The sequence below is a fragment of the Macrobrachium nipponense genome, chromosome 12 (genome assembly GCF_015104395.2).
Source record: "Macrobrachium nipponense isolate FS-2020 chromosome 12, ASM1510439v2, whole genome shotgun sequence".
Taxonomy (NCBI): Eukaryota; Metazoa; Arthropoda; class Malacostraca; order Decapoda; family Palaemonidae; genus Macrobrachium; species Macrobrachium nipponense.
Genome location: NC_087205.1, coordinates 36,427,267 through 36,447,266, shown reverse-complemented (window position 1 = coordinate 36,447,266; position 20,000 = coordinate 36,427,267). Strand labels below are relative to the sequence as shown.

The 20,000-nt window shown below is 35.7% G+C and overlaps 1 protein-coding gene across 2 annotated transcripts in view; it reads right to left on the bottom strand.

The window, feature by feature from the left end:
• LOC135224489 (regulating synaptic membrane exocytosis protein 2-like) overlaps positions 1–20,000 on the bottom strand; it is a 418,548-nt gene that overhangs the window by 113,434 nt on the left and 285,114 nt on the right. For both annotated transcript variants that reach the window (XM_064263493.1, XM_064263494.1), the window contains exon 2: positions 9,166–10,124. In XM_064263493.1, coding sequence (XP_064119563.1) covers positions 9,166–9,201 — 36 coding nt within the window. In that variant the 5' untranslated portion in view covers positions 9,202–10,124. The remainder of the gene's footprint in view (positions 1–9,165; positions 10,125–20,000) is intronic.

Genomic DNA, 20,000 nt, shown 5'->3' with positions numbered 1-20,000 from the left:
AAAGTTGGTAAAATGGACTAAAGTGTAATATATATATATATATATATATATATATATATATATATATATATATATATGTATATATATTATATTATTATTATTATATAATTATTTATTATTTCAATTATAATATTAATTATAAAATTAGAGACGAGAGAGAGAGAGAGAGAAGAGAGGAAGAGAGAGAGACCATATCTGATCATGTACGCTCTCTAAACAATTTACATCCTTTCTCGGATGTTGATTTCATAATCTCTCATAGTCTGATAGGAAATGGATATCTTTAGACTTACCTGAATATGCTACACTCCTTTTCTCTTTTATCAAACCTAAAGTCTTTGAAATTTTGGGGGATACTTTTTCCAGCGTAGGAGTCCATAAACTAAATCTATGATAAATATATCTCCTTTTGCTTTTGATCTGTAATCTTCAAAGTATTGAAAGTTTATTTTCATTTATTATATAACTGGTTTTTCTATGTCTATGACAAAAATAAATACAAGACATAAAGACTAGATTTAATTACATTTCACAGTCAGAAAAAAATCTTGCACTCATCCAAGTCACCGCCAGTGCCTCCTTCCGGAAACTAAAGCTCATGAGAACGCTTTTTTGTCTTTATTAGGTCCGCAGAGATCGCAGGCGGCCCAACAAGACGCGAAAAGTCTTTCTGGCGGAGGTGGTCGTATGAGAAATGAGATCTTTGCCTTGGAAAACACTTTGAATGCAAAGTATCTGCTTTAAAATGAAGGAAGAGAAATCTATGCAAATATCTCTTCTGGAAATTCAGGGAATTTAATCTAGAAGCGTACAGGATGAGAATACTTCGGAGGTCTCGGTTTCAAAGTTTGTAGTTCTGCTCACGTTTTTATAGGCGTTGCTTCCCCCTGCTATTAAACTTTTGTTGGTCTCTGCTGGAGCAAAGCGTACTTGGATTGCCTTATGTGCTTTTTAGTAATTTTGTATATTAAACAGTATCATTTACTATAGACTTGCTCTTATAATTTGAAAGGCATTGATTTCTGATTTTCGTAGCTTTTATTTATATTATCTAATGTTTTTCCGATGCATTTTACGTTTTACATTAGCTGGGTTTGTTACATTTTCGAGAAAAGATAAGAAATCAAGTTTTCTTTTCAAAGGAAAACTTGATGCCTTCTTCTATGTAGATAACTGAACGCCCCCAGCAAAAGAAAAGTGTAAACTACCGCCCAGCATAAGAATTAGACAAGAAAAAGAAAAGCTTCGAAAACCAGAAATCATTCCCTTTCCAACTAAAAGAGCACAAGAGGCCTTTTCTTCTAATGGATTTCCACGGAATGAATCCACTCTTAAACTGACGGGGATTTCTATCTGGTTAGGATATTTACCGTGAGGAAACAGGGGACGTGAGGGGTGCAAACCAATAGGAATTTCTTAGAAATGAATAACAGTCCTGTAATATTGAATATGAATATTGATTTCCTCTTTTAGAACAAGAAATTGTATAAAGTTTTTCATTGAAATTCAGTTGCTTTAAACACTGAACGTGACAAATATGTCAAAACCTCTGTATTATTTCGCCGATTAAGTATAACAAACGAAATTTCATTGAAATATACATGAATATATAAAAGAAAGGTGTTTTTTTTCAGTTTATGAAAAAAATTATCTTAAAAAATTAACTCTGGGAAAGACTTTACTTCTTAATTTATGAATATGTAGCATAGGAGAACGAAAAATAGCAATGGGAAACTGAAAAACTCTGAATAAAAAACAAAGAATCAGAACAGTTTTTATCCCCCTTCAAATACACGAGGCTGGGTGGCTTAAGAATTAATAGAATTGAATATTTATCCTGACACTTTTGATATACATCGCAATCGTGGATCGCCATCATTTACCGGTTTCAGGGTACAACTGCATTAACCTTGCCGAGGGAAGAAATATGTTTGCGATAAAACTTTAGCCTCAGAATATAGGAAGACCGAGGAATGAATTTTATTTATTGCTGGCAGTGTTGAAGGAACATTCGATTGAGTGATAGGTAGGAGATTAAAAATGTTAATCTTGAGGAACTCGTGCTTGGCATTATTTTTATTATTATTAATTGAAGAAATGATTAATAATAATAATAATAATAATAATAATAATAATAATAATAATAATAATAATAATAATAATAATAATAATAATAATAATAATAATAATAATAATAATAATATATGAAGGTAGGAGACCCTCTCTCAAACATGTTTTGTTAAAGATGATGGCAGCATCAGTGGAATTGATTTTATATATGGTCTTTTCAATTCTTCTTATTATTCTCTTCTCATCAGGGCTGATATTTGCTAATAGCTGGCCGATGTTCATATCTCGGTGAAAGAAATGTTTTCTAAAAATAATAATTTATTGATATGATAACAAAAGTGGTTAACAAATCTTAGTCTAAGGGTGTTACGGAATTCCAACGTTTTCCAACCGTATCATCGGTTCATTTTCAAGGAAAGGTGAGCTTGAACTGATTGAAATGGGTTTGTTGTTGGAGATTAAGCCAGCCTTGAAATGGGGTCGTTCGGCGGTATTTATTGTGTCCCAGGTGCTCTGTCTGATGGGCGCTGCATTTTCATTGGCTGAACAGAGGATTAAGTCCCTGAGTCAAGCCGTCTTGCAGAGGTGGAAGCTCGCACTGCTCTTCTCGTGCGGACGCTGGAGACTGGGAGCGTAGTATTGGGAAGGTCATTGCCGATAGACGGGGCACCTGATTGGCCCGTTCGATCGGCTCTATGGTGCTGGCGGGCGGCGCCCTTCGTGCCACCGTCGGGAGGAGTGAAGTCTCTTGGGTGGTGTTGAGGCTGGGTCTCTCCTTCCCGATGTGTAGGGCCTCCAAGAGGCGGAGGCGACGGTGGTCTGCTGCCTTATCGATAATTCTGATATTAGGAATAATGTCATTCCTAATTATCCTGGTATTGTGGACGTTTTTGGCATGATTATGGATGGCGCCTTCCTGAGCGTGGCAGGATATCCTCTTCGAAAATCGCATAGTCCGTCATACCAATGTAAGCGCCGGGGCATTCCCGGACAGGGCCATTTGTACTGGTAGACAACGTTAGTTTTCTTGAGAGGGTCCTGCAACACGGGGGCTGGATTGTTTTTCATAATCAGGCCACTTGGGGGAGGGGGGGGGGAGGAGGGGGAGGGGGTTCTTCTTGCTCTTGTAGTAAATTATTAGTTTCACTTTTTCGCAGGGTCCGTGGGGGAGACGTTCCTTTCTATGATGGTACGAAGGGCTCGCTCGTCCTCTTTGTATTTCTTATGAAATACTCCCTTGTAAAGAGAGTGACGTCTTCAAGGGCGGCGGACGAGGCTCCTGCTGATACCACTTATCGATGTTTCTGCGAATGCATTTAGTGATGTCCCGGTTGGAATACCGTTGTTAATTAAAACTTGGGCAACACGTTCTAATTCAGTGTGCGTGTCCTTCCACGAAGAGCAGTGTGAGAGAGCTCTCCTGATGAAGGCGCTGATCGCAGTGCGCTTGTATCTCTCTGGACACTCGCTCTCGCCGTTCAGGCACATGCCCAGGTTCGTGGGTTTCGTATACACCTGTGTTACGAAGCGCTCTCCTCTTGTTGCCCGACGAGGACGTCAAGGAAGGGGAGGCGACGGTCACGGCAATGTTCGATGGTGAAGTTGAGTCTGCTGTGGTCGTGGAAGGCTTGTCGCAGGCGCTCTATTTCTTCCACCGTGCTGGCGCTGATGAAAGTGTCGTCAATATACCGGACGTACATAGACGGCTTCTCGATGTTGGCGAATACCCGACGTTACCCAGCACCCATGGTAGAAGTTCGCGAAAAGTACTCCGAGGGGAGAACCCATCGCTACTCCGTCTTTCTGTGTGTACATATGTCCTCTGTGGGTGGAGAAAGGGGCCTTTTTTTGTACAAATTTCAAGGAGTTTTCGGAGGGCATGCTCAGGGATGTTTAATGGGGGCGTGGAGTCGTCTCTATTACACGATCCAGGATTATCTGAATTGTTTCATCGGGACGTTCGTGAAGAGGGACTCCACGTCCATCGATGCAATAACTCCTCCGGGGGTGGTCGTTTTCAGTGCTTCTTCTAAAAACTCGGCAGATGACTTCAAAACTGTGGTCATCTGGAACATAAGGAGTCAAAATAGTATTCAATTTCTTCGCAAGCTGGTATGTAGGAGCGGGAATTTGGCTAATAATGGGGCGTAACGGGTTCCTGGTTTATGGGTTTTTAACGTTCCCGTATATGTAGCCAAGGTCGTAGTCTCCAACCCCTACGATCGGCAGCAAGTGAAGGGCATTGGAAGCTGCATTGACAGTCTCAATAATCCTATTAGCCTCACGTTATGGAACGGCCAACAGAGACGATGATTCCACCCAAGAACGGGCTCACCCCACCGCCATCATGGAATGCCTGCACCGCCTAGAAGAGAAGGATGCCGAAAAGAGAATGAGGACGATAACTAGGAAGCTGGTCGCCCTCAACGGAGGAAAACTACGGCTCCCGCAGAAGAGAGAAGAATACATTAACCTGACCGACTACGTACCTACCGCCGAACAAGACAGAATTCTACGTGGGACTCAATTGCCATTTCTCCACCCGAACCGAGGCCCATGGAGAAACGCCTTGAGATCGAGTACCTGCTGGACACCATACACAAGCATGAAGATCAAGGCACCATACGTACTACGGACGCCCTGCAGCCCCTCCTCTTGGCCGAGGCCCTCACGGAACGCGGTGATTACAAGAGTGATGTGATCGACAGGCGCCTGAGGGAAGCTGCCCAAAGAACTCCGAGCGAAAGAGGACGTCACCGTCCGTCGGGCCGATAAAACCGCTGCGTTTGTACTCATCCGCACTGAAGAATACCACCACAAGTTGGATGAGATACTGGCAGACAGCAGCAAATTCCAGAGAATCACCAAGAACCCGGTAGATGACATTAAACGTGAGGCTAATAGGATTATTGAGACTGTCAATGCAGCTTCCAATGCCCTTCACTTGCTGCCGATCGTAGGGGACTACGACCTTGGCTACATATACGGGAACGTTTAAAACCCATAAACCAGGGAACCCGTTACGCCCCATTATTAGCCAAATTCCCGCTCCTACATACCAGCTTGCGAAGAAATTGAATACTATTTTGACTCCTTATGTTCCAGATGACCACAGTTTGAAGTCATCTGCCAGAGTTTTTTAGAAGCACTGAAAACGACACCCCCCGGAGGAGTTATTGCATCGATGGACGTGGAGTCCCTCTTAACGAACGTCCCGTGGATGAAACAATTCAGATAATCCTGGATCGTGTATATAGAGACGACTCCACGCCCCCATTAAACATCCCTGAGCATGCCCTCCGAAAAACTCCTTGAAATTTGTACAAAAAAGGCCCCTTTCTCCACCCACAGAGGACATATGTACACACAGAAAGACGGAGTAGCGATGGGTTCTCCCCTCGGAGTACTTTTCGCGAACTTCTACATGGGTGCTGTGGAACGTCGGGTATTCGCCAACATCGAGAAGCCGTCTATGTACGTCCGGTATATTGACGACACTTTCATCAGCGCCAGCACGGTGGGGAAGAAATAGAGCGCCTGCGACAAGCCTTCCACGACCACAGCAGACTCAACTTCACCATCGAAAACATGCCGTGACCGTCGCCTCCCCTTCCTTGACGTCCTCGTCGGGCAACAAGAGGAGCGCTTCGTAACACAGGTGTATACGAAACCCACGAACCTGGGCATGTGCCTGAACGGCGAGAGCGAGTGTCCAGAGAGATACAAGCGCACTGCGATCAGCGCCTTCATCAGGAGAGCTCTCTCACACTGCTCTTCGTGGAAGGACACGCACACTGAATTAGAACGTGTTGCCCAAGTTTAATTAACAAACGGGTATTCCAACCGGGACATCACTAAATGCATTCGCAGAAACATCGATAAGTGGTATCAGCAGGAGCCTCGTCCCGCCGCCCTTGAAGACGTCACTCTCCTTTTACAAGGGAGTATTTCATAAGAAATACAAAGAGGACGAGCGAGCCCTTCGTACCATCATAGAAAGGAACGTCTCCCCCACGGACCCTGCGAAAAAAGTGAAACTAATAATTTACTACAAGAGCAAGAAGACCAGTGGCCTGATTATGAAAAACAATCCAGCCCCCGTGTTGCAGGACCCTCTCAAGAAAACTAACGTTGTCTACCAGTACAAATGCCCTGTCCCGGGAATGCCCCGGCGCTTACATTGGTATGACGACTATGCGATTTTCGAAGAGGATATCCTGCACGCTCAGGAAGGCACCATCCATAATCATGCCAAAAACGTCCACAATACCAGGATAGAATTAGGAATGACATTATTCCTAATATCAGAATTATCGATAAGGCAGCAGACCACCGTCCCGCCTCCAGCCTCTTGGAGGTCCCTACAAACATCGGGAAGGGAGAGACCGCCCAGCCTTCACAACCAACCACCCAAGAGAACTTCACTCCTCCCGACGGTGGCACGAAGGGCGCCGCCGCCAGCACCATAGAGCCGATCGAACGGGCCAATCAGGTGCCCCCGTCTATCGGCAATGACCTTCCCAATACTACGCTCCCAGTCTCCAGCGTCCGCACGAGAAGAGGCAGTGCGAGCCTTCCAAAAACCTCTGCAAGAACGGCTTTTGACCTCAGGGACTTAATCCTCTGTTCAGCCAATGAAAATGCAGCGCCCATCAGACAGAGCACCTGGGACACAATAAATACCGCCGAACGACCCCATTTCAATCAGTTCAAGCTCACCTTTCCTTGAAAACAATGAACCGATGATACGGTTGGAAACGTTGGAATTCCGGCGTTACGCCCTTAGACTAAGATTTGTTAACCACTTTTGTTATCATATCAATAAATTATTATTTTTAGAAAACATTTCTTTCACGAGATATGAACATCGGCCAAATAATAATAATAATAATAATTTTTATTATTATTATTATTATTATTATTTATTGTTATTGGAGCCAAAGGTGACATAAGCTTACCTTATAAAGGATACACTTCTCTGAAGAAGTAAAATAAAGCAAAGATAAACGACACACTTAAAAGAATAGAATAATATATATATATATATATATATATATATATATATATATATATATATTAGAACCGAGAAGAGAAAGTTGTTAAGAGAATTGAAGTTCGATTTTCCACACTATATACCAGGATAAAAATCGTGGTTATTCACCTTAGGAGAAAGAAAATGGTCGAAGTTTATAACCTAAATAAGTTAGGAAAAGAAAACGGTTACACCATGAGTCCGCACTGAAAAAGAAAATGGGTAAAACTTGCAGCTCATACATATGTTGGCAATATATTACGTGTAATATATTACAGCTTGAATGAAATACTATTTGAATGAAACACTATTTGAATGAAATACTATGCCCAAATGAAAATAAATGTTTTAAACAGAGACAATTGACAAAACTGTCTTCACATACGTTCATTAATACCGGTCACCTGAACCAGGGTCATGGTAAATATAAAAAGTTTTTAACATTCTCTGGTATCAAGAGGTAAAGGAAAAATCTAGAAGACAAAAACATAAAACGTATCTAATAAATTAGATACCTTGAATTTAAAAAATTAAGGCTGATTGGAATTTGAAATGACGCTTCATTCCCTAAATAATAACTAGGAGTATAATGACAAGACTTTCTTTCCTATCACCTACATATAGCGTGATCTGCAAAATGTTTCTCCTCGGTCGAGAGATTCATTTACATCGTTTATTCACTGTTTTGCATTTCAAATGATTCAGTTGCATTGGCATGACTATCTGTGTGTTTCAAAATATATATGCGGCATAATTTCCGATTCTTTAGTATGCTTCGTAGGATTATTATTGTTTCTTTATACTGATTATTAAGAAAAAAGAAAATTAGAGCAATACCGGCTGCTTGTATTACAAATGGTTAATTTGCTGAAGTGTATTCGACCAGTACATGATATGATACAAATATTTTCCCTCCTAGTATGTTTAATTTTCTGATTGTTTATCGTTCCAGCCAACTTTTAACCCATCCGCTCCCCATATTGGCAATACACAAGTGTAATAACGGCCTGCAAAAGGAAGAATCTGCGTATTCACTCTTCTTTCTTCGTCCGTAGCTGCATTCTCCTAAGTTCTCCTTCGCGACATGAGCTCTCATACAACGGACGTTTATAAGGGACTCATTTCATCAAGGAAATCCTGAAACGTTCCCCCGAGGAAGTTGAATATAAATTGCCATTGCTCTGTCAGAGAACCACTTAATTTCACGTACTTGCTGAGGCTGAGGTAAATGTCATTTTTTCTGATTTATTTTTCGTTTTCTAGATATCTAGCATTCATTGTCTTCGTATTATATTTGTTCATACCTTCTATTAGAATACAAGTATTTTCGTCTTCATAATATATATCAGTAATCCCCAACCGGGATTCCGCGGAACCTTAGGGTTCCGTGAACGATCGCCTGGGGTTCCGTGAAAATTCATGTTTTATTTAATTATTTCTTATTTATAGGCTGTCTGTGTCGCTAGGAATCGTAGTGTTATAATTTGTTTTATTACAAAATGTCGAGCGAGAGTCAGTTTTACTAAAGATAAGTATTACAAATGCTTATATATAATATATATATATATATATATATATATATATATATATATATATAATATATATATATATATATATATATATATATATAGGGGTTCCTTGGGATAAGAAAAATTGTCTCAGCGGTTCCTGAAAGTGACAAAGGTTGGGAACCACGGATATATATCATTGTTCATGCTTTACATGCATGAAACATAGGTTGTTATTTCGAAGTTGTCACAGATATATCATTCTTAATATCTAAAATTGGTTTGTATGTTGTGATTTTAATGGTTTTTAACTCCAATCACCATCAAACTGAAGTGCCATGGGAAGATGAAGGTCTTGAAATCCGGCAGGAATTTGTAGCAAAATCATCCGACATAACCTCACCTGATTATGCCAGCCTAGTCTCATCTTAAGATAATCCTCAAACTGCCCTAATTTACAAAATAAAATCAGCAACTTTAGTATTGTTTACATATATTTCTTGCGAACTAAACTCCTAAAATCTTGCGAACTTAAACTTCTAAAATCTAACTTACCTTTTTCACAAGAGAGATGACGTTAGTTGGTAGCATCCTTGCTGTTGGTAATGCAGTCCGCCAATCAGAAGCTCATGTACCGTCAACGGTGTTTATAACAGGTTGGCAGCAGTATGACGTCATCAGCAGGATGCCAGATGGTCGATGCCGAGACATATTTGGTACATGAGTGGTTCCAGATTGAAGACAGAAACCACTCACTTATCTATGCGGATGTAAAGATATTCCTTCGTCGAATATTTTCCTAAATTCTTACGCCGAATAAATATCAAGAGCGCATCATATCAGATTTTATAGACACTCACTTCGATCACTAGATAATTTTCAATCACATTATACGAACTATTTTTTTCTCACATTATTGTTTTCAATGATATTTTATTAATTTCACTGACATGGAAAGACCTTTCACACACCAACTTATTAAAACACTATTAGTAAACTATAAGATTCAGAAAAGTTTGTTAACGGAATTTCTTTAATCACTGAAAATATACACTTGAATAAACATACAACTGAACACAACGAAAGACTTTTTGTAGAAGTATGTTACTTCTTTTCTTGTTTCAATATCACATAAACTATTTGCTTCATACAATTATATATAATTGTATTTGCTGACCTTGTCTTTATTTTCCTTTTGAAATTCACGGAAAACCTTTAAGTAAAATTTACGAAAATCGAAATCATAAACTTACGAAAAATAACTATGTAAAATTAGGAAAGAAAGTTTGTTTCCAATGGAATCTTTTCTTAAAAATATTAATTTTCTTGACGTTGTTCTCACTTCCAACACATTTTTAGTAGTAATATGTATCTGTTTGCAACACCTTCATAAGAATATACCCTAATAAATTACTGAGCTTTTCCATACATTCTCGCTTTGATATCTCATCTCACAATGCTTATTCTAATATCAGCTCCATAATATATATTTCAAATAATTTTCCTTGGAATATCTGAAAGAAAAAGAATCATTAGAGAGGTCAAAATTCATTTTAATATCCTCATCTTCTTGTATTTCTTAATTGTTGTTCACAAATTATGATGACAGTAATTCCTTACTCTCCTTCCACCAGAAATAATTTCATTTTAGAAAGATTTTTTCTAATTTAGGGGAAGACAGACGATGGAAAAATTTCGTATATTTGTTATAACTTTAAGCGTTTTAAGGTAAATTAATCAGTAAATGGGTTTTCCTGAGTCTATCTCAGCGAATTTAGATAAAAAAAGATGAACTGTTACTTGATAATTAGTCGACTGTAATACATGGCAGAGTTGAAAAAAAAAGTCAGAGAAGTTAGGATACTCATTCCTATATAATTCCTCACTGATAATCCTCTTGGATATATTTCCGTTCTTTTCCCTAACATCATTATCTACTTTCAAGCTTTTGTACTCAATGACAATAATTTTACCAAAATAAAAGAAGTGTTTTTCTAAAAAGGAAACTAGTAACTGTTATGTTGCGGCTTCCTACAAGGAGATAACTTTGTACCACCTAATTTTCCCTCGAGTGAAAATTTCCTCCGTTTTGCAGGCATTTGTCGACGTAAATTTCCCCAAGAAATCTCAGCATTTCATTTTGCCTTTTTTTATTGAGTCGTTTTTCTGCCTTCGCTTTCAAGAAACCGCGACTTTACTTAAGAGGAGGAGAAGGAGGAAAAGTCTTTCCTTTTATCGGAAACCTCGTGAGAGTCTTTCCTTTTATCGGAAAAGTGTTTCGTGTCCCTTCCTTTTCTTTTTATCAGAATTTCGTTGCTTTTTGTGTTTCCCCCCTGTGGTAATTTGCTGGCGCGAATTCTCTCTCTCTCTCTCTCTCTCTCTCTCTCTTGGAAGGCTCGTTGGTTTCTATTAATTAAACGCTTCGTCCCGTTCCGTGATTCCTAAAGTTCATTTTTCTCGTTTCAGCCATTTCCTACGAATTCAAGGATTTGCGTACTTGTTAGTTTAAAATTCATGTTTGCTGTAATATTTCTCGTTGAATAATGATCTTATGTTAATGTGTCTTGTTTAATTTTCATTCTTCTAATGTTATTAAATAAATATAACTTCCTAATTTCGTAAGCCCTGAAGAAAGCAAAACACATTGTTTATATCATTGCTAAGCTGTTCATAACTCCTGCATTAGATTAAGCTATGCTGTAAGCGTTACATGCACTGCCATTCTTTTATAAATACAAAAAATATTCGCTTGAGTTTATTTTTCGCGTCGAGAAAGTTACGACTGGAAATATGTAATACACCTTGATAAAAGAGGTAATTACTCACAGCTACAATATAAGAGTTAGAGCCTATTACCCTCGCTCAATACAACCCCTGGGAATCAAAGTAATCCTAAGTGTTCGTCAAAATAAGTATTTAAAAAAATGAGCATCCTAATTCCTACAAAGCGATACTGGTACAGGGAATCGAAGTCTCGTAAAGGGATAAACTCGGAGCCTAAAGGCCATTGACTCTCATCCAGTCAAAGAGAATGGTCCATTTCAGAAGGACATGACCCCATTTCGATGCAAAGTTACACCCGGGCGTTCTTTGCAATTGCAAATTAACCTGATCTGTTACTGGTTTTCGTCTCTCCCTGACGAGCAACTATTGATATGAATTAATGTCGTAACAGATACCTATATAGATAGATTAGAGGTAGATATATAGATTGATAGGTAGAGGCACTGGTTTCACTATATTCTAAGTCTTCCTAATAATTCCATAGTAGAATTTTGTTACGGACATTTACTCATTTGATAAATAATAATCATTAATCTCGTATGAATTTAAGCTTTGTCTAATATATATATATATATATATATATATATATATATATATATATATATTATATATAGAGAGAGAGAGAGAGAGAGAGAGAGAGAGAGAGAGAGGAGAGAGAGAGAATGTGTGTGTGCGCATGCTTATATTTACATAACTTTAATGAATTCTTGTGTATTGCCTAGTGTAAATAAATAATATATATTATATATATATATATATATATATATATATATATATATATACATATATAAATTGTATATGCATGTGCGTGCTTGTCTTTACATACGAATGGAATATCTGAAACATATCCATGTAAAATAATATACAGAACATTATTCACAGATCTGAGACATTTATAGTCCACCTTAGCTCCATTTTATTTTCTTACGAATCACCAAGACTTGTTGAAATAATATTTGTTCTCGTGAGGCTGCCGTCCTTATCCCCTTTCGATCTGAAAAGAAAAGAAAGAACATTATCAAAATGTCTTTGTGATTACACTTTTGTGTTACGGGTTTTACTAGAAACATTATTTATAGACTAAAAGCAGTTAAAACTGCTCATGTTTATAGCATGAAAACAGTAAAAAGTTGGGATTACTTAACAATTTTAAACTGAAAATAATGATCTATTTTAGCAACCTAATAGGTATTATCAACTTCAATGAGTAAAGCACGACGTGTAATTAAAGTTATGTAACCGTTTTACTTGATAACAATAAAAATGTACAAATAGATTTTCTTAAGTAAGATGATATTAAAAGCGAGTGCCTCCAGCTTTACAAAAAATAACATTTACGTCATAAAGATATTTTTTCTTGTCTTTGATTCCATTTTTCAAACTTCTATTTATTTAGTTTGCCCTTACGATCAGTTCTTCTTTTACTAAACGAATGTCTCTTTTATATGAGACAGAAAGCAAGTTTAAATTCTGACAAATTCAAACAAAATCTTTGAAATTAGATTCGGTCAGTCAAGCAAAAGTCAGACTTCAATATCTTTGATAAAAAATATAAATATCAAAAGTAAAATTATTACATAGATAAGACAGTCTTAGGTGACCGATGACAGCGCCTTCTGAACAGTGGCGTCATCCAGACACGGAACAGTGATTGGTTTGTCTTTCCCAATCGTACCCAATTGGAGCACCAATATACGTGTCAGATGCAATTCTCCCTTGTGACGCTCGAAATGTGAATATCTTTTGTCCTGCCTGTCTTCCGTCCCAGAATAAATGAAGCTTTTTTTTATCTTTTCCGTTTTGCCTGACCATCCCGTTTCTCAAAAAATGATTGCACGGAATGATTTCGATTTCCAACGGAGCTTTGGTGCTCTGCATTTTCAAGTCATGGCTTTTCCAAGTGAATTTATTTGAGGTCTCTGTGTTCTGGGATGATATGATGGCGGATGTCTAGTGGTAGTTCTTAAGGTTTTGAAAAAAGGTTTGAAAAAGAGATCATTCAAATGTAAACTGTGAATATATATATATATATATATATATATATATATATATATATATATATATATATATATATATATATATACATATATGTCTGAGTGTGTTTATATGTAGTGTGTATTTGAGCCTAATTAATTCTCTTGAATGTAGTTTTTTTCTTTATTGAAAGGAGATAATACAAAAAGTGAGACCTTACCTAATAAAAGCAAAAGACATATATACGTACTCACACGTTTCCACACCCACAAACAAACACACACACACCACACACACTATATATATATATATATATATATATATATATATATATATATATATATATATATAAACTATTCAAATAACATAAAAAACTCCAAAAGAGGATAGGTTTGTTTCAGTTCCCAGAAATTAATAAAGAATATTATCAACAAAATAAAAGGCTTTTTATTTTGTTGAAGGCAAATGCACCATTTACCTTCACTCTTTGTTTGTGTGGAAAGTATTCTGATGGCCTAATACCAGCCTTAATACCCAGACTAACAACCAATTTCAGCCCTAAATCCTTTGAAAATGATTTATTGTTTTGGGAAACTGATGAACTTGGTGACATGCACACAAGTGCTCTTTGCAAGTTTTGGCTTCTTATAGTCAATGGCTGTCAGATTCTGAAATATGTACATATATACATAGACATATACGCAAGCATATATACTATATATATATATATATAGATATATATATATATATATATATATATATATATACACGCACACATATATGTATATATATAATATATACTATATATATATATATAAATATATATATATTATATATATATATATATGTATATATATATATAGTATTATTTATATTTATATATATATTATATTATATATATATATATAATATATATATATATCTATATATATATATATATGCATATATATATGTACATATATATGTGTGTAATATATATATATATATATATATATATATATATATATATATATAATATATATAAAGTCAGGTATTTTACATAATGTAATATCATGTTTACAATCGCAGAAACACTCCAGTTGTACAAGGGAACTTTGGGGTTTCTAATTAAAAGCAGGATCTCCAATAATGATTTCCCTCTGTTTCAGGACACTCTCACTTTTCCTCGAAGGTACCTTGATTACACCTTCCAGGGAAAGCCTTTCCAACTCTTTCCTTTTACAATAATGAAGATATCTCTCTCTCTCTCTCTCTCTCTCTCTCTCTCTCTCTCTCTCTCTCTCTCTCTCTCTCAGACTGCGTGCGTGTTTACTTAGACTCCTCGCAAGACCTGTCGTAGGATTTTACTCTCTGGGAAAACTATTGATAGATAAATCCCTTCGTGTAATCCTCCACCACCACTGGGGGAAAAAGCGGCAGACTTGGAAGAGCTCTCTCTCTCTCTCTCTCTCTCTCTCTCTCTCTCTATTCAGTCCAGGATTCGGTATCTGTTCGTGGCATGTATTGTTGGAGGTTTGTTTAAGTTTTTATATCTAGAATTTTTCTGTAACCCTTTAGTGTCCAGATTGTTTTATTATTTTTTTTTCTTCATTTTGCGGGGAGGGGAGGGGAGGGGGGCCGGCACTTCAGTTACATAAGCCTCAAGACCGCAGAAATTGGAGATATGTTGTCTGCGTTTATTGTTTCTTGCACATATTACCACTAATATCTCGTTAAAAGCAAATGCTAATGCATATATCTAGGTTTACGAATATGCACAACTTCATGATACACTTATACAAGTTAAATAAATTATCTTCATACGGGCATAATTCTCTTTAGTATTCTAGTAAATACATGTGTATGACACCACATAGGCAACTACTGAAATTCTACTTGTTTGTGGTTTTGCTGGACAGGAAAAAATAGACTTCTACTGGCAATTTCTTCGAATTATAAATCACTGAATAGTTATAATTTATTTGATAGGTAGAGTCTTTTTCTGATTTACTGTTAAGTAATCTCATGAATAAAAGTCACCTGCGTACTCTGTGTGTGTGTGTGCGTGTGTCTTTGAATTATCTCATTTACATTTACTAAACTATGTCTTCATGCGATCGTGTATTATCAGATAGTATAGCATTTCCTCTAGATTGCCTTTGCATGTGCAGTCCTACCATTTTTGCATTAACTCTTCACATGAGTCAAGCGTAAAAATTTGGTTTTAAAAAAAACGACGAAAAATAAAGAAAAATGTTTGGAAAGTTGTCAGCTTTTTTTATTCATAGTTAACTAAGGGTTAGGTGGCACAATGCCGATACTGAAAGTTACAGCGTTACTCCTGATCAAAATATATTTTATGCTTCTAGATTTCTTTGTATAATGCTTGGCGGGCAAGAGAGCTTCATGGGTCAGATAGTTCACATTTACATAATATTATGTGCATTTACATAAGATAGTATAGATGATTATTTCAAAATTAAGTTTTAAAAGCAAAGTTAATGTGTTCATTAATGCTTAAAATATATGTTTGAATAACTTTACTTTTACAAGGTTTTAGGTAGTGTGCGTCTCAAATAGGAGAAAACCACAAGATGAGATGCTTTTTATTCTTGTACAGCGCTCTAAAATCGTAGATGGCAGGCAGTGAAGCATCTCTGCTTGGTTAAGATGCTATAGCCCAAGCAAGCAACAGTTCTATTGTGCAAATGATTTAAACTCTTGCAGATATAAAAGAGCAGATGACAGGAGGAGAAGAGAACTGTCCTCGATTTCCTCCTATAATGTTGTCAGTCTGTTTGTCTCCGTAACAGCAAAAACATATCTTTTTTATTAAGACTTTCATTTAAACGATGAAAACATATTAATGTTATTTCCATATTAAAAAACAACCACGAATGAAAGATTACTCAGCCGGGTAAAAGAATTCTTGTTCATTTTCATTTATTTGCTAACATAACCTCATAGCTATTATCAGCATACCATCACAAAATAAAGCGAACTTCGGCAAAGGTATCTGAGTAATTGGAAGTTTTGGGAGGTAAAAGGCAGAAATTTATTTTAAAAGAAGTGTCTGATAAATGGGACTAGCCATCTCCCTATCTCTACATTTTCCAAGAGGGGAAGGTATTATTATTAAAGACCTTACATCCCTTCAATAGAGTGTGAAGCATATTGACCGGTTTGGAATCACGCAAATAATTCCTCTGAGTAAAATAAAATTTACATTAAAAAAAATTAAATGACTTTCTTTGCATAGAGAAGTAAGGACAAAATCACAAGGCATTTGCCCTGGAAACACTCTAACTACGTTATCGAGTGCGAAAATGGGAAAAAACACCAGAGGGAATCACTCAGTATCAGAGATGAAACTAAGCTCATATCGAGAGTGGATGTAATACAATACACAGGCCGTAATATTTAATGTTCAACTATGAAAGGAAATATTCTTGCGTAGAGGTAGAAAAAGATAGAAACATGAAATGAGGCTTCACACAGAGGATACCAGGGACCCACAGGCTAAAAAATTTCCCATATGCTATATAAGCAATTTGATAATCAAATTAGAATTATACTGACATTTTCTAAGATTTATAAATCACAGTAAATATATATAATTACGTTCGAAATATTACCTGTTTCTGAAACACATCTCAGCCATAACCTCTCCAATGAAAGGTATCTCTCTCTCTCTCTCTCTTTCTCTTTTTGTATCAGTGCCTAACTAATGACAATGAATAGCAGTATAAAGTGGGCTCTAATTAATATTCAGTTAGCATACGTTTGTTCATCAGTGTTACATAAATAAATCATCTCAAAACTCTCTTTCTCTATGTTTTCTGGCTATAACAGAGGTATGTATATATATATATATATATATATATATATATATATATATATATATATATATATATATATATATATATATATATATATATATATATACATATATATATATGTATATATATATATATATATATATATATATATATATATATATATATATAACTATTAGAGGTAATTTTGAACATATTAGATGCCAACGTTAACCAACACCATATCACATTTCCAAAAATCTCAAGATAACGTATACCGAACGGTTAGTCTTTATCTGCAAGTATTTCCATGTGAATGAATCCTTCGCATGGACATATTTATCAAGTAATGGATGCTTCATTTTTCAGGAGTAAAGCATAAAAATAGGGGCCCTCTCGACAAGCATCTCACGTAAATAAGACAAAAGAAGATTATCACCAAGGTTATAAAACTCATTCAACATGAATATAATCATTATTATACTAATAGTAATTTGCGAATTGCTCAAGAAATTTATTCATGATTGATTGTAGACAGTTCTAAATCCATACGCCAAGCAACAATACCAATTGACGTATGTGTCTAGATATTTCCTGCACTGCTTTCATGAATGGACAGCTGGAAGCCACCTACAGGCCACTGGGAGAAGCAGTCCTGACCGGCTTCTTAAGAATTGGTTCCTTGCTGGTTGCTTGGCCACATCTCTAATGATAGGGTTTTTTTTTTTCTATGACAGAGAAGTGGCCGTAAACCGTTCGTTCAATTTTCGCTCATACTTCTTTTTATATTCTGAATTAATAGTAGTATAACCGATCAATTTATGCAATATTGTATGATGAAATAACAAAGCAACTTACGATAACGTATTTTCCATTTAGATTCTAACCCTCAATGTATTATCTTTTCACATGAGCGAGAAACTGTGGCTTGAAGACACAATGAAACAAATGAACAAGTCTGGAGAATTGTTGGCCTGTTTAAGTGGTAGTTAACTATGGGTTAAGTGGTACTGCGTCAGCATTGATAGTTGTATATTCATTCAAGATCAGAATTTACTTTCCCGTTTATTGATTTCATTTAGGAAACTCAAAAAATGTTCACTTGTGCATCATAGTCACCGTCATTTCAAAAGTTAGGTCATTTTTCTTTATAAATAACGTTTTTAATGACTCCCTTCTCATTATTGGGTAAGATAATGACAAGAAAACGTTTAAAAGATACTTAAAACTATGAGCAAATATAAGTGGATACTCTTAAATTATATCTTAATACAATCATGATGTGAATCATATCTCTGAATATTAATGGCCTACCTCTAGGCTTTAAGCTTGTTCCAAACAGCCAGTTCTAGAGCCTATTTTCAGAATCAAAATTAGACAGAACATTTGTTTACAAATCTTTCTAGATCAGGGAGCTTGAATAAGAACCCCTCTCCCTTCTTGGCAATCGGCTATTAGGTTAACAGAGAATTTCACCAGAGCATAACCATCCATATTTCTTTACCATACGATTATTTTATAGTACATAGTATGCATATATATATATATATATATATATATGATATGTATGTATGTAGTATGTACACACATATATTAAACCATACATACATACATTAACACACACAAATAAGTATATATATATATATATATATATATATATATATATATATATACATATATATATGTATGTATGTATACACATATATAAACATACATACATACATTAACACACAAATAAGTATAATATATATATATATATATATATATATATATATATATATATATAGTGTATATATATATATATACAATTTAGCACGAAAGTCCGTATGTTTGAGAATATCATAAAATCCATGTAAGAAGGCGAATGAAAACTGGGTCTTAAACAAGTACTTTTGTACTTCATTCCACATTTTCGAGTTCACACTGAGTATAAAAATTGTGTACAGAGTTTTATATACAAAATTTAATATTGGTGGGCGTGGTTACAGTTTCTTGATTTGGGCCCTATGCTCTCCAATCACAAAGGATAGGGAAAGAAGATCAAGGAATAATCAAGGGTGGAGGTTAAAATTCCTGGCGCACGTGGCTTCAATGAACATAGTTTCCAGAGGATTTCTTACCTTAAAGTCGTTGGTCTTGCAGATTATAGATGATTTATCTCAGTTAATTGCATCGCCTATCTTAAGCTAAGGATCTGAAATGTCATTTTTGTTAGGCCTCTTGAAAGAGCATATTTGTGTTGGGAAAACCCCTTTTCTTAATCTTTTTGATGTCTGGCCAATATAGATCTTATTATAATCTTTACAAAGGATACTGTGTGCAATATTGTTTGAATTAGACGGACTACTCTTAATTAACATATTTATTAAAGTGTTGTTATATTTAATTACTAAATTAATGTAAATAGTTTTTAGAATTGATATTGTAGATATGAAATTGGGTTGAAAAGGTAGACAGAGAATATTCTTAAGCTCTGTATTAACTCTGGTTGTATTGCAATATATCTTATTTGCCTTATTCGTACATAATTAAAAAAAAAAGAAGGATAACATAATGAATTCCTATTTTGTCAATGATTTTAAACTAATCGTCAAAGAATTCAAGAATATAAATTCTAAGTGCTCTAAGATACATACAGTTAAATGTTGATATCTTAATTTGTTTAGCAAGGTTTGAATAAAAGTGAATATATGAAAATTATTTGTTGGTTTCCTGTATACTTTAAACAGAAATTAGTATTGTTGCTAGTAATTAAGACAACTAGAAGTGGGATACAATTATTTTCTTTATATTCTATTGTGAATTTTATTGAAGGTACAAGAGTATTAATTGTATTCA